The sequence below is a fragment of the Hipposideros armiger genome, unplaced genomic scaffold, assembly GCF_001890085.2.
Source record: "Hipposideros armiger isolate ML-2016 unplaced genomic scaffold, ASM189008v1 scaffold_100, whole genome shotgun sequence".
Lineage (NCBI taxonomy): Eukaryota > Metazoa > Chordata > Mammalia > Chiroptera > Hipposideridae > Hipposideros > Hipposideros armiger.
The window spans coordinates 2,164,243-2,177,541 of record NW_017731450.1 but is presented as its reverse complement, the minus strand read 5'-3'; the positions used below and the strand labels follow the sequence as shown (position 1 = coordinate 2,177,541).

At 46.0% G+C, this 13,299-nt stretch overlaps 1 protein-coding gene across 1 annotated transcript in view; it reads left to right on the top strand.

Annotated features, from left to right (window-relative positions):
* DCDC2C (doublecortin domain containing 2C) overlaps positions 1–13,299 on the top strand; it is a 90,637-nt gene that overhangs the window by 1,581 nt on the left and 75,757 nt on the right. The window contains exons 2-3 of the mRNA XM_019646280.1: positions 5,879–5,930; positions 10,434–10,510. Coding sequence (XP_019501825.1) covers positions 5,879–5,930; positions 10,434–10,510 — 129 coding nt within the window. The remainder of the gene's footprint in view (positions 1–5,878; positions 5,931–10,433; positions 10,511–13,299) is intronic.

Genomic DNA, 13,299 nt, shown 5'->3' with positions numbered 1-13,299 from the left:
ATAGGTGACGTAGCAGCTGCTTCCTCCAGTGCAGTGATCCAGGCTGAAGCCACAACGTCTCCTGTTACTGTTGGTTCTGTTATGCTGTCTTCTCTCTCCATCACCCAGTTATCTTTGACTGTGTGCTGGACAATACTTTTAAAACTTATCTGTGAAAATAAATTTGAGGCCTAGGATGATACTGTCTTTCGCTGAGGTGGATTTTTGTATGCTGTGTCATCAGTGGTTGGCAATCACCTTAACACAGCTTTAGAGATTGAGATAATTTGGGCCTCCTGGATGGCTTGGTGCCAGGGTGCTCCCTTCTCCTGAGGTGTAGCTCAGGTGGCCCAGTCACAGCGAGGGGCAGTTTGCAGGGAGACTATTGTTGGTGGACCCTGAATAAGTTCTCCTGCCCCCTGGCCGCAGAAGGCTCTCAAAATCATGGCCAGCCTCTCAGCTATCTGTTCCCAGTCGACACTACCCCTGGGACCAAGCGGCCCCCGATAGTGGGCTCATAGCTTTGGACTTCCTTTCTGTCCAAAATGTTAGCCTGGTGATTTCTCCCTGCCTTGCTGAATGTCATACGTTTCACAGAGAGGTTTTTTATTGTGTCCACTTCATTTTTGTGGAAGGCTGGGTCAGGAGCAGAAGCTCACTCTCCCGTTTTCTTCACACTTATTTCCGTTAGCTGTAGGACTCTGTGGATGACAGCGTCCTCCCGTCCATGGAAGTTCTTTTTCCATCGTGTTCCAACTTAGACGTTGCTGATGAGAAATCTGCTGTCATCATTCCCTTCTTTGAAATGAAAATAACATTTGATCTTTTCTGGCTACTTAAGACCTAGTCTCTGACTTCAGTGTACTGTGCTTTACACTCAGTGTCCGAGGGAAGACTTACTGGACTCTTTTGAGACCCTGGTGTGGTAACTGCCGTTAGTTTTGGGAAGTTCTCAGCTATTGTGTCTTCAGATGGTGCTTCTGCCTTATTTCCTCTCTCCTCTCTCTGGAGCTGTGTGGGTGGCCGAGCTCATGACGCTTACCCCAGGAGCCCTCCCCTTCCCACACATTTCCCACTCGCTTTACCTTTGTGCTGTATTCCAGGTACTCCCTTCACACAGATATTCTGGCTACTGTGGACGGAAAAGGGGCCACAGGTGAAACCTGACAAGCTTAGGAGACTGAAACTAAGATGGCGTGAACACACACACACACACACACACACACACACACACACACACAAATTTTAACTAAGTGGGCCATGGTGCGAAGTCATCTTCACTTCCTCATTAAGTTAACCCGTGCCTTGTCAGTGGGCCTGTTGTCTTTCTGTACCTAAGATAACATCTTTAATCCTTTTTCCAGACCAGAGCTGAAAACTGCAGAATTCCTCATTATTATGCTTGTTTCCTGATTACCATCTCTACGTTCTGTAAAATGCTAACAGCTATCCTGCACCCACCTGTGTAAAAGAAGTTCCTGTCTCTCCAACGTACTTTTATCCAATCCCAGAGATTTCCCCGCTTTGCTTTCTCTCACCCCCTTAATCTGTCACCAGTGGATTTCATGTAACCTTCCTCCTTTGATTTTATGTATAAAATAAGCTGTAAAACTGCCATTCTTTGGAGCATTTTCTCAATCCGTTGAGATTTTGCTTCCCGGCAATTGTCGACAGTTTGGCTCAAATAAGCTCTTGTAAGTTTTCTCTTAGGCTGGATGTTTTTCGTCAACGCTACTTTTCCTGTCATGCCAGCACATGTGTATAATATGCTATCAGACCAAGTCACTGAGTTTTAAATTTAAGTATTTAGTTTTTCATTTCTAAAAAAAATCTATCTGGCTCTTTTTCAAATCTTCTCTGCCATTCTTTCATGTTTCTTGGTTCTGCATGTATTTCCCAAACTTGCCTTTTATGGAAATATGGTCCTTCTAAAGTCTGTATCTATAATGCCAGTATTTGAAACCTGTCTCTGCTTTCTGTTATTTTGGCTGGTTTTTCTCTCATGGTTCTTTATATCCTTGCTGGTTTCCTTATTTTTTGACTGTGAACCACTCCTTTTCTATATGGGACTTTATTTGAGGAAGTGCTTTGAGGGCTGAGATCAAGGTGAGATTCTCCACAGAGAGTTTCCATTTTCATCTCCTAAACGCCAGGAATGCCCCCTACCCAAAGCTACTCGGAATGCAACTAGTAGCTTGAGTGTTTTGGGACCACCCAGGTGGTGCGTGCAATTTTGTAAGTGAGCTTGCTTTTGATCCACATTCTTAATGCTATTTGCAAAGATGCAAATTTATTATCCTGTTGTTTTTGAAGAAAAATCCTAAGTCACAGACATCACAGTTGCTAAGAGGTGGAGTTTGGACTAGTGCCCTGACTTTTCAGGTTTAAGTTCATTACTATGATAATCCTGTCATGGATGAGAAGTCATTGACAAGAATATTTTCCTTTGTAGCTGTTCGATTGTGTGATGCTTTTTTCAGGGTTAGCTACTGCCTGCTGTAAAGTGAGTGTCTGTGTCTCCGAAATCTGTATGTTGAAACCTGTAATCCACTGTTTGTTGGTGTCAGGAGGTGGGGCCTTTGGGTGGTGATCAGGCAGGTTATGAGGTGGGTGTCCTCATGAATGGGACCAGTGCCCTCACAGAAGGGACCCCGGAGAGCTCCCTGGCCCTTCCACCACGTGAGGGCACAGAGAGGACACATGGGCTCAGAGCCAGGAAGAGGGCCCTCAGCAGACACTGAGTCTGCCCTGACTTTGGGCCTCCAGCCTCCAGAGCTGTGACAAACCAATGTTTCCTACCAGCATCCAGTATTCAGTGTTGTCTTACTACAACAAAAGAATATGTTTCTACAAAAATTGACTTCAAAGTTCTTTTTAGTATAGGTATGATGAAAATTATTTTTTTCCCCCCAAACATTTTCTTTTAAAGTTGGCATATGTTTTATATGTGAGCAGACGAAGAGGAAACTTGCGAGGCACGGCCGTCATGCCTGGAGCACGCACAGTAGGGCTTCTCAACCCCAGGGTCGCAGAATTGTCTTAATAGCCCTGGAAGGCCTCTCATTTTGTAGGGAGGTTTTCAGGGTTTAGTAAAAACGTTTGGACCTGTGGTAGAAATATGGAGAAAGACTTGAGGTGTTTGCCTTCCCAGATTTCCTAATTTACTTTCGATAAGGAAGGAAATGGGACCCATTCCCTGGGTAGCGGGGGCGGGGACTGTAATGTGGCCCACAGTAGGGCTACTTCTCATCAGCCACCGCACCCTCACTGCCGTGAAGGAGGTGGGAAGGAGATATTTGCATGGGAAGTTCACCAGGGAGAGCCATTTGCATTTCATTTTCTCACTACTTTTTAGACCAGTGAGGTATGAAATCAGAATCCAGACTATGGTGAATAAAGCTCTGAAAAAGGTTTTGGCTCGATTTATGCTGGTGTCTGCAAGCTAGCATTTATTGGAATGTATATTCTATAATTACTGAGCCATGGAGCAGTTAAAATTAATTTTCACCAGCAAATAATCTAATTGTGGCACCAGCAAACGAACTTTGAAGTGAAACCTGATTAACCGTCCCATGGCTTTTCTCACAATGGCTGAGGAATGGAACATTAAAATGACAAACACCATGAAATCGATCCAACACCCAATCATTATTTAGACATTTCCTGCATTTTCTGGATTTAATTGGAAAGGAAGAGCATAATTTTTTCTCTATACAATAAAATATTATAAGCTAATGATTTTATTTATTTTTTAAAAGTCCTGTGAAGCCTAGTGTTCATGATTTATTCTGTGGAGAAAGCCACATTCACAGCAAGATGTTAAATCAGGGCCCTGTGTGTCGTGTGTGCATGCGTGTTTGGGGGAGACCCCAAAGAATTTGAATTATAGTAGGATTTTTCTTATTCACCTTGTGAGTTGTTGAGATACAAAGTGAAAGTGCTGTTTAAATCAAACTATCATAGTTTGTCTACACCTTACCCTTCACTTCTAATCTCCCCACGACCCGTTTGAACCCTGAGGTCAGGGGATCGCAGGGAAAGGAGGAATGTGTGTGGAGAGGCAGCTGGGCCCGAGGGAGAGAAACGTGCGCTCAGGGCTGCAGGAAGACCTGGGCTGAACGGAACCCTGCCTTCCCCTCTCTGAGTCGCATTTAGCAAATTAAATAGCCTTGCTGAGACTCAGTTTCCTCATCACGAAAACGGGGTTAATTCTGCCATGTGGTGCTGGGAGAATGAAATGAACGCGGTCGGCTCCGATGCCGGGCTTGCTTCGGACGGTGGCTTCCTCCTCTTTCCCTCTGGAAGCAGTGAGGACGGAAGGCAGAGAGTAAGGTCCTGTCTGTGCTTCACACGCCCGCTCCCCCAAACCCCAAGGGAACCTCAGCCCAACTGAGAAACCCCTCCACACGTGGTTTAAAGACTCCAGCTCGCTGGATCTCTGAGGAATTCCTTGTTCCCTCTTTCCATTTTGTTTATAAGACTTTGAAATGCAATGTTGAAACAACAAGTGACACTTTCTGTTTTTGTATGATCTTTTTATGCCTTGGTTTTTCTGTATTTATTTTCACTTTTTGTCTCCATTTAACGATAAGTTGCCTCACTTGGGGGATTAATGCTCATAATCAAATATGGAATTTGGGGATTTAAAACTAATTTAAAATCCATTTGATGACTGGAAGAAGAGGTCATCTCAGGACCTGCCAGCCAAGGTGGAAATTGCAGATTTGCAGCCTGAGCTCTGCCAGCAGCCATACTGTGCATTCACACAGTTTTCAAAGGTTTGAATCGGCTGCAACATTTTATAAGGGGAGTTCACAAAATAACACGAAATTTTGGTTTCTTTTGGGAAAAAAAAAGAGGATTTGATTGTTCAAAAGGACCTCTTTTTAGTTGCCTACATTTCTCCATGGAAATGGTGCCCTGAGCTCTGAAACGCTGTGATCTTGGATGGGAAGCCCCTCCCACGAGCTGCAGCCCCACCACTCCCTAATGCCCAATGCGAGTGTCATCATTGGCTTGCCTGGCCCTGTAGGCATCTGAGCTTGTGACTCTACCTCTATGTTGAATGCTTTTAAAAATTTACTTTTCTTTCTGTCTACCAACTCTTAGCCAATCCTTCTCTGAATATTACTAAAATCATCAAAAATAACAATCTCAAATACTTATATATGTATATGTGTATATATGTATATATGTGTGTGTGTATATATACATACTCATATGTACATATATTTATATATATATATATATATTTTAAATCAGAAAGAAATCTTAACAGACATAAACCTTAAGGTATATTATCATGTGAACGTTTTTGTCTTCTTTCTCGAGGCGTATAAAAGGCTCTCCAAAAGCCCCCAAGGGTAAACAGTTGCGTTAGTAGGGCTCATGCACATTTATTCCTGTGGGTCTTTTCTAGTGTTCAGTGTGGGCAGAATAGGGACAGTGACGAAATGCTGCGCGGCAGGAAGGGGCGGTGGAGGTGGCAGGCGCTGGACCAGGGGTCTGGGGCTCTGCTGTGGCTTTGGCTCGGTGTGGGACCCTGGGTGAGCTCACAGTTCTGGGCGTCAGGGAGCTCGTAAAAAGGGTGAATTGAATTAGATGATCTCTGTGGTTCCTGTTTGGTTAACAATGACATCTGAAGGAAAGCACTGCCCTTGAAAAGACACCTTCCCCGAATGATGCCAGTGGTGGCCAGTGTGGAAACCATCTTATGGTGACGTTGCTCTTATTCATCCATGTAGATCCTAGCATTCACGGTGCTCTTGATTTTAGCTTTAAATTGCTGCGGAGTTGTATATTGTAACGCTGAAAAGGCGTCCTCTCTAAAGAGGATCAAAATTTGTATCTAAATGTTTACCTTCTAACTAGGTTTTTCTCTCTCTCTTTTTTTTTCCAGTTATATTCATATAGTTCCCAGAAAACATGCAAATATAAGAAAATTGAAGGAGGTAAGTGTTCACTGCTAAGTACTAAGGATGGGATAAATTGGGTGATTTGGTAAAAATGTAAATGTCAGTATTGAATAATTGAAGTTTTACAGAAACAGCTCTTCACATGGAATGCCTACAAAGGCATGTTGCTCTTGATGCCAGAGCTCACCGTGTGCATGTCACGCTTGTCACAGCACCTAAGTAACTAAGATGACAGGAGCCCGTGAGGATGTTTTGGGGCCACGGGTTGGGAGACAGTCACCTTTGAGGTGTGCTGTGCAATTATTCATTACAACATTTCACTTTTCTGTTGTTTTGGGGTATTTGAAAAGATGGGTGTCAGGAAACGCTATTTTAAGTTATACAAAATTGAAGCTAATTATAATGCTAATTTAACATTTGCCCCATGTTCTCAACATTTTTGTACTTGATAGACATTTGAAAGGTTTATTGGATGGAACGTTCTATCACTCTGTTCACATCACTTGATTTTTTTTTTTAAAAGATTTTTATTGGGGAATTGGGGGATGGGAACAGCGCTGGGGAATTGGGGGAAGGGGAACAGACAAGTTGCTGTCATTTTTGTTCTTCAATCTAGTTGTGGAGGACATCGCTTCACTGGCCCAAGTTGGCACCATCATTGTGCTCTTCCCGGGCGAGGCAGATCAGTCGCCGGCTTCTGGACGGCCGCTCACTGCGGCTGCTGGCCGCTCACGCTGGCTGCTGGCTACACACGGTAGCCCATGGCAACCCACTGCCACAGGGGCTGCAGCCCACGCCGTCGCTGGTGACTCACGGCAGCCCAGCTCCAGGTTGAGCTGTTGTTCAGCATCTTAGCTGTGGAGGGCAGTGTCACTGGCCCTCATATGTGGGATCCGAACCGGGGCCCTCTGGCGTCCCAAGCCAGCTCTTAACCACCACGCCACTCGACCGGCCCCACATCACTTGATTTTTAACAAACAACAATAACAAGCCCACCCCAAACAAAAAAACCTTTAAGATGCAGGAGACCCCTTTTTTAAAATAAGCAGCAAAAATTGACCAGTTTTAAGCCAATTAGCCTGTTGGCATTTAAAACGCAACGTGATTTTTACTTTCAAAAAACAGACTTGTGTTTTGAGGAGTATTTCAAAGGTGAGATGTTTTTAAGAGTACCGACTTCTTTTTGCTATTGTTAAGTTTTCTCCTCCGTGAAATGGAGATGAGGCTCTTGACCTTAAAAGACTGTTGTGAGGATGAAATTATGAGATACACAGAAGGCACCAGCACTAGATAAATGTGGGTGCTCTTCCCCCACATCTCAAAGCAGCGGGACTTCTCCACGTCCTTGAATCAACACCCAGTGTTCCCGTAAAGGACATCCTAGTAGCTCGGGCACTGACTCCAGGTGGCAGGCGTTAGAAGCACTTAGCTGCTTGTCCGAGTCAGCATGTGGGATGAACCAAGGACAATTTATCACTCACCTACTTAAACTGTAACTTGCAGGGGGCAGGACGGCAAGTTTGTGACGAGAAGGTGATTCCGGCAGCCCCTGAATTTCAGGGCCACCCTCACGAGAGTGGGAATGGTGTGCATTTATTCCTAACACCTGGGTATCTGCTTTCCCTCTGGAGCGGGGTGGGGGTGCTGAGAGCGGCGGGGAGGGGCCCAACAATTCTGCAAAGGAGCCCTGGAGAGCAGTTATTTGAGTTTGAGTCTGTTTTCCCCTTGTACAATTCAGTGATTTAAAAAATAAGAAATGATCACAGGTAATAGTGAACATTTTAGCACAGGAAGAAAGGTCCTGGGTATCTCACCACATGAGTCGGTGACCAGCCTGATATGAACAAGCGTCTCAGACCTACAACACCCCCAGGAGCCATGTCCTCTTAAAGTCGGCGTGAGATCGCCTCACATGATGAGACTACGGCTGCCCGAAAGAGATTTGTAATTGTTTGTTTTTGAATTTATATTTCTTTCCTTTAAAAATCTAATTACAAAAGTAGTTCTTGTTGAGAAAAATGTCAGAAATGCTCTGTAGGAAAGCTCAGTGAAGAAAATGTTGGCTGTCACCCCTTTGGCGCGACCTTGCTGACCTTGGCGAGTGGCCTTCCCACCAGGAGCTCCCACTCAGTCAGCTCAGCTGTGGTCTCACGGGGCACAAAGGAGACCCGAGCAGGACATCTCAGCTAGCGGCAGCTCAGCCAGGAGCCCTCATGAGGGCCAGCAAGCATGTTCCCGGCTCTCCAGAGAGGGCGGAATCCTGACTTTGAGAATCATGATCAAACTTTGCAAAGTACAGTAAAACCTTGGATTGTGAGTAACGTGGTTTGCGAGTATTCCACCAGACGAGAAAACATTCTAATACATTTTAATGTGGTAAACGAGTGATGTCTTGCAATACGAGTAGTTTGTTTCCGGAACGAATTATGCTCGTACACCAAGGTACTACGGTATATGACATCAGCTACGTCAATCATAAAACCTTAGTCATTGTGTTCTTGTCACGTAAAAAAATACAAAAACTTCCAAAAGCTGGAAAATAGTCCCAGCCATGTTGTAGACACACTAGCCTATTCTCTCCTTGGGAGCCCACGCGGCAGCGTAAACCGGTGGCGGGGTGGGGAGGAGGGGGGGGGGCTGAGGAAGGGCGTGGAGGGCTTGCCACATTTCTGCCGTCACGGTGCCGGGGACGAAGGCGGTCGTGGCCTCCTGCCCCTTTCTCATTCCTCCAGAGCAGCTAACCTGCTGAGACCCTGACACTCCTGGGGAGGTCAAGTGAGCTCTCCACTCCCTATAGGCCTTTTGCGAGGCTCTGGACGATGTGCCATCTCCTCTCGTGTTACCTGTTCTGAAAGCAAACCTCTTGAGGTATGCATGACTTTCCTCCATCGCAAGCACGGAGAAACAGAGGCTTAGGGTGGTGACACAACTTGACAAAGGAGACATAGCTAAGAAGTGACACAGCCAGTGCTGGAATCATGAATGACTCAAAACACATACCCCTCAATGTTATATCAGCATAGGTTCAAATTCCCATTTTTCTAAAAATGACAATAAAATAGTCTTTGAGTCTTATCATGTTAGGACACATAATAACCATGTACTCTTGGGACAATCAGATAGCCTCTGTGATTCCTTGTTACCTGGATATCGTCCCTGGCCACATGAGGATTAAGTGTGGGTGCATATAAAGGTGTGGACGCAGGGCCTCACGCGTGGTGGGTGTGACAAACCACAGCTGCTGATTGGGGACATGCACCTGTGGTGACTTCCGGTGCCTCCCATCATGGTAGACCAGTTCTAATTACCTGGGACGCTTGGTCAAGAGCTCTAACCCCATCTGAGTCCTTCAGCCTCTCAGGCCAGATGAGTGACATGAGCTTTTGAAACTGTCACGACCATCAGACAGTTATGGAAAACTACAATTGCTTGACACTTCTTAGGAGATTATTACATGGAGTACAGGGAAAAAATCCAGAATCATGTATTTAATTGCTGGAGTTATTTAATTAGGCAGGTGACATCAGGGTTAATGAATCATTAACACATAACATGAGCAATTAGCTTGTTTCCATAATTTTTTTTTTAAGATTTTATTGGGGGAATTAGGGAAGGGGAACAGTGTTGGGGAATTGGGGGGAGGGGACCAGCCAAGTTGTTGTTCTTCAATCTTCGTTGTGGAAGCCAGTTGCCATCTGGCTTCCCGTCGGCAGCTCGAGGCCTCTAAGCTCAAGGTGCTGTGTTCAATCTTAGTTGCGGGTGGGCACAGCCACCATCCCATGCAGGAGTCGAGCCAGCAGCCTTGTTGTTAAGAGCGCACGCTCTATCCACTGAGTCATCCGGGTGGCAGCTCAGCTCAAGGTGCCGAGTTCAGTCTTAGTTGCGGGTGAGCGGAGCCCACCACTGAACAGGCAGTCTTGTTGTTACACCAGCTGAGCCATCCTGCCACCTGTTGGCAGCTCAGCGACAGCTCAGCTCGGGCACAGCCTCACTGGCCCATGTGGGAATCAAATCGGTGGCCCCATTGTTCAGAGCTCGTGCTCTTAGGCCGACTCTTAACCAACTGAGCCGCTCGGCTGGCCCTGTTTCCATAATTTTATGCAATCAAGCAGAATGCAGTCTCTCAGGGTAGCTGCACCTTAATAGAATTGTGCAGAGGATAATTTCTGTGTTTTCAAGCTCGGTCTGTACATTCATGCTTGTTGTTGATATTCACGGCGTTGCTTTTTTACTGTTACATATAGCATGATGGTAGGATAACAATGGACGTAGGCGTGCATTACCCAGTCAGCCTCGTCTGCTGTGCGGCCCCCTGCACGCTGCACCTCCCACGTGGGCCTTTCCTGCAGGCGATGCACAGCCCCCGCCCCACCCCCAGCATGGCCCTGGCTGGATCCAGCCGTCCCTGAACCCCTCCTGGGTCTCTCCTGTGTCTTTGGCGAGCGACACCCCCACCTTTCCTTAGGATTGGGGGGTGGTGCTGTGCATAGTGTTTGTTAGTGTGAACTGAGTCCTGAGCCTGCTTTCTCCTTTTTTCAGATCAAACCAGTGGTGCCCTGTGATATCAATGTGCCTTCCAGGTGGCAAACGTGTCATCATCTGTCCCGATACATAAAGTGAGTACATGTTGTGGGAGAGAAACTTGGGGACCCTCAGATGACGCGTGGCCAGACAGACCCCTCCCCTCCTCCCCTCCCCTCCGGCTTCTCTGCCGGCTAGCTTTTCTTTCAGGACCCCTGGGGGGTCAGCCTTCCCAGTGCTCTGCGTTCTTTCTCTCTTGAACCTGGATTTTGGAAAAGCAATCCAGGTGCCATGTTGCTCAGAACAGGTGACGTGGGGGTGAAAGCACACCATGCAATCTTAGGCTTTTAATTCCTGTTGATCTAGCAGCTGCTGGATGTTGGAAGGAAATGTAAAAACAACTTTTCCACCGTGAGCCTTTACCACCAAAAGGCCTGTAGGGTCACAGGACGTCCTTGTGAAGCATTGCTCCAGGGCCCGATGTGTCGCAGCCTCTGCTGCTGGCTGCCCTGGGAGCCACCGAGGCTGCAGGCACAGTGTCCCAGCGGAGTGTGTCCAGGTGGACTGGGACTGTTTTTGGGCCAATCTCTGGGGAAAGAGAACACACTTGACTCTGACAAACACTGTTCAAATCCTGCTGTTCGTCTTCCCAGCTGTGTGAACATCCACGCACTTCCTCTCTGTAAAGTTGGACTGACGCCCCACCTGCACGGCTGGTGACTCTCCCGAGAGGCCCCGCCCAGTGCCCGTCATCAGCAGGACTTCTCCACCTGCGGTTCTTCCTGCCAATCCTCCTTATGTTGGGGTGTTTTCACATTTTAGGGGTTAGAGGCCCCGACACGGAGGCGGCGCTAGTGCCGTGCCTTGTACCATGCTCTGCTCCCAGTGGGAATGTCAGCGAGTCTCCGAGTCGTGGGCTCTCAGGGTCAGAGGGACACTGGCAGACACGTTTAGTCCTGGCCTTTGTCAGCCAGTCGCCTCTGCCATTTTCCTGTGTGATTGTCCTTCACTCTCGTGCTGACCAGCAAAGGGGTGGAGACCCGGGGGCTGGAAAACCCCTGCGAGACCTAACAGAGCCCCAGATTGGGGACCTGAAGGACAAAGGGACCAGTTTATTAGCCAAACTGCTCCTCTCAGTGTCCTCAAAACAAAAAGATCTTTTCTTCAAAACACCTTTCCTTAGGCTTCTGCAAGGGAGCCACTTAAACACATAAATCTTCTTTTATAGAAGCCTTTTATACATCTGAGAGCTGTTTTGAAGTAATGAAATTGTGCTTTTTCTAAACACATGGGCATGTCTTTCTGAAGAATGTAGAGACATCTCAGGGCCACCTTTGGCTTATGGGCCTGTGGGTCCTTCCTGGCAAAGACACGCATCCCGAAAGCCATGTTTTATTGCAGGACCCAAGACATCAGTGAGTCTCACTTATTTGGACAGACTTTTTTCCTATTATAAGCCATTTACTCTCTCAGCATATGCTCCATCCTTTATATCGGTGTGGTGAAAATCCCACTAGATGGACCCAAATATCCATCCAAATGCAGGGTCTTTTCTGTAAAGAAAAGACCTGATTGTGTTTGTGTGGACATCTTGTAACTAGAAGAACCAACACAGAGTCTTCGATGTTGGTGGGGGAAGGGGTTTTGACCCTTCCCCATAAGTGAGGGGGCCGAGGCGGAGGGCCTGGTGGTGGAGGAACTCAAAGTCTGCAGCAGCCCAAGTTGGAGAAAGAGCCCAATGCCCTGACCGTGTGGGTCTCCCAGGGTTTAGCTGGTCGGGACCACGTGCGCGTGAACTCGCCATCATGGAGGCCAAGGCTCAGATTTATGTCCTGGTTCTGTCCCTAACTGAGCTGTATGACGTGGTAAATTTTAATTTAATTTTTAAAAATTTATTTTCAATTACAGTTGACGTACAGTATTAGATTAGTTTCAGGTGTATAACATAGTGATTAGACAGCGGTCACCCCGTTAAGTCTCATACGGTCAAGTTCAGTAAGTGGCAGCCATTCATCATCGTTGTCACCTGACTAAAACCCATTGCTAGATCCATGTGCTATTTCCTATTTAAAAAAAGTTTTAAAATATGCCCTCTTAAAATATTTTCTATTAAAATTAAATATCACATTAGGAGGTCCATTGACAAAGTAGTTTTTATGCTTTTGACTTTTCTTACTTCAAAGTTATTTTTTTTAAAGTTAACTTTTTTTTTTTATGGCCAAAGTAATTTATGCTCATGGTAAACACCAGGGGTGCCCCAAAAATGTATACAAGTGGGCACTTTGGTCAACGTTGTTCAAGCAGTAATTCCCGTATTCAGAAGTGTCTGGACGCTGATGGGAACCACTTTGAGCACCTCTTGTAATTGCAGAAGTCAGACGTGACTTGTACTCATCTCGTGTTAATATATTTTGTATATATTGAGTATGATAATTTTAGTACAGTTTTTATTTCTTAAATGTGTATACATTTTTTGGGTACCCTCTGTATACAGTTTTGAAAGGTATATAATTAAAATAAGTCTTCCTCCCACCTTCTATCCCCAGTTCTCTAGTGACTTCCCAGAGGCAACCAGTGTTAGAAGTTTCTGGAGCCTCCTTGGAAGGCGGGCTATGCTTTTATAGGCGTATGTATATTGTATACACTGTTGTCTTTCTTCCTTTTTTTCACCACCCAATTCATCAAGGGGATGGTTCTTTATCAGCACAGATAGACCAGCTGTGCTTTTATTTATTTATTTAAAATAAAAAAAGATTTTATTGGGGAATCGGGGGACGGGAACAGTACAGGGGAATTAGGGGAAGGGGAACAGACAAGTTGCTGTCCTTTTGTTCTTCAGTCTAGTTGTGGAGGATGTTGCTTCACTGGCCCAAGTTGGCACCAT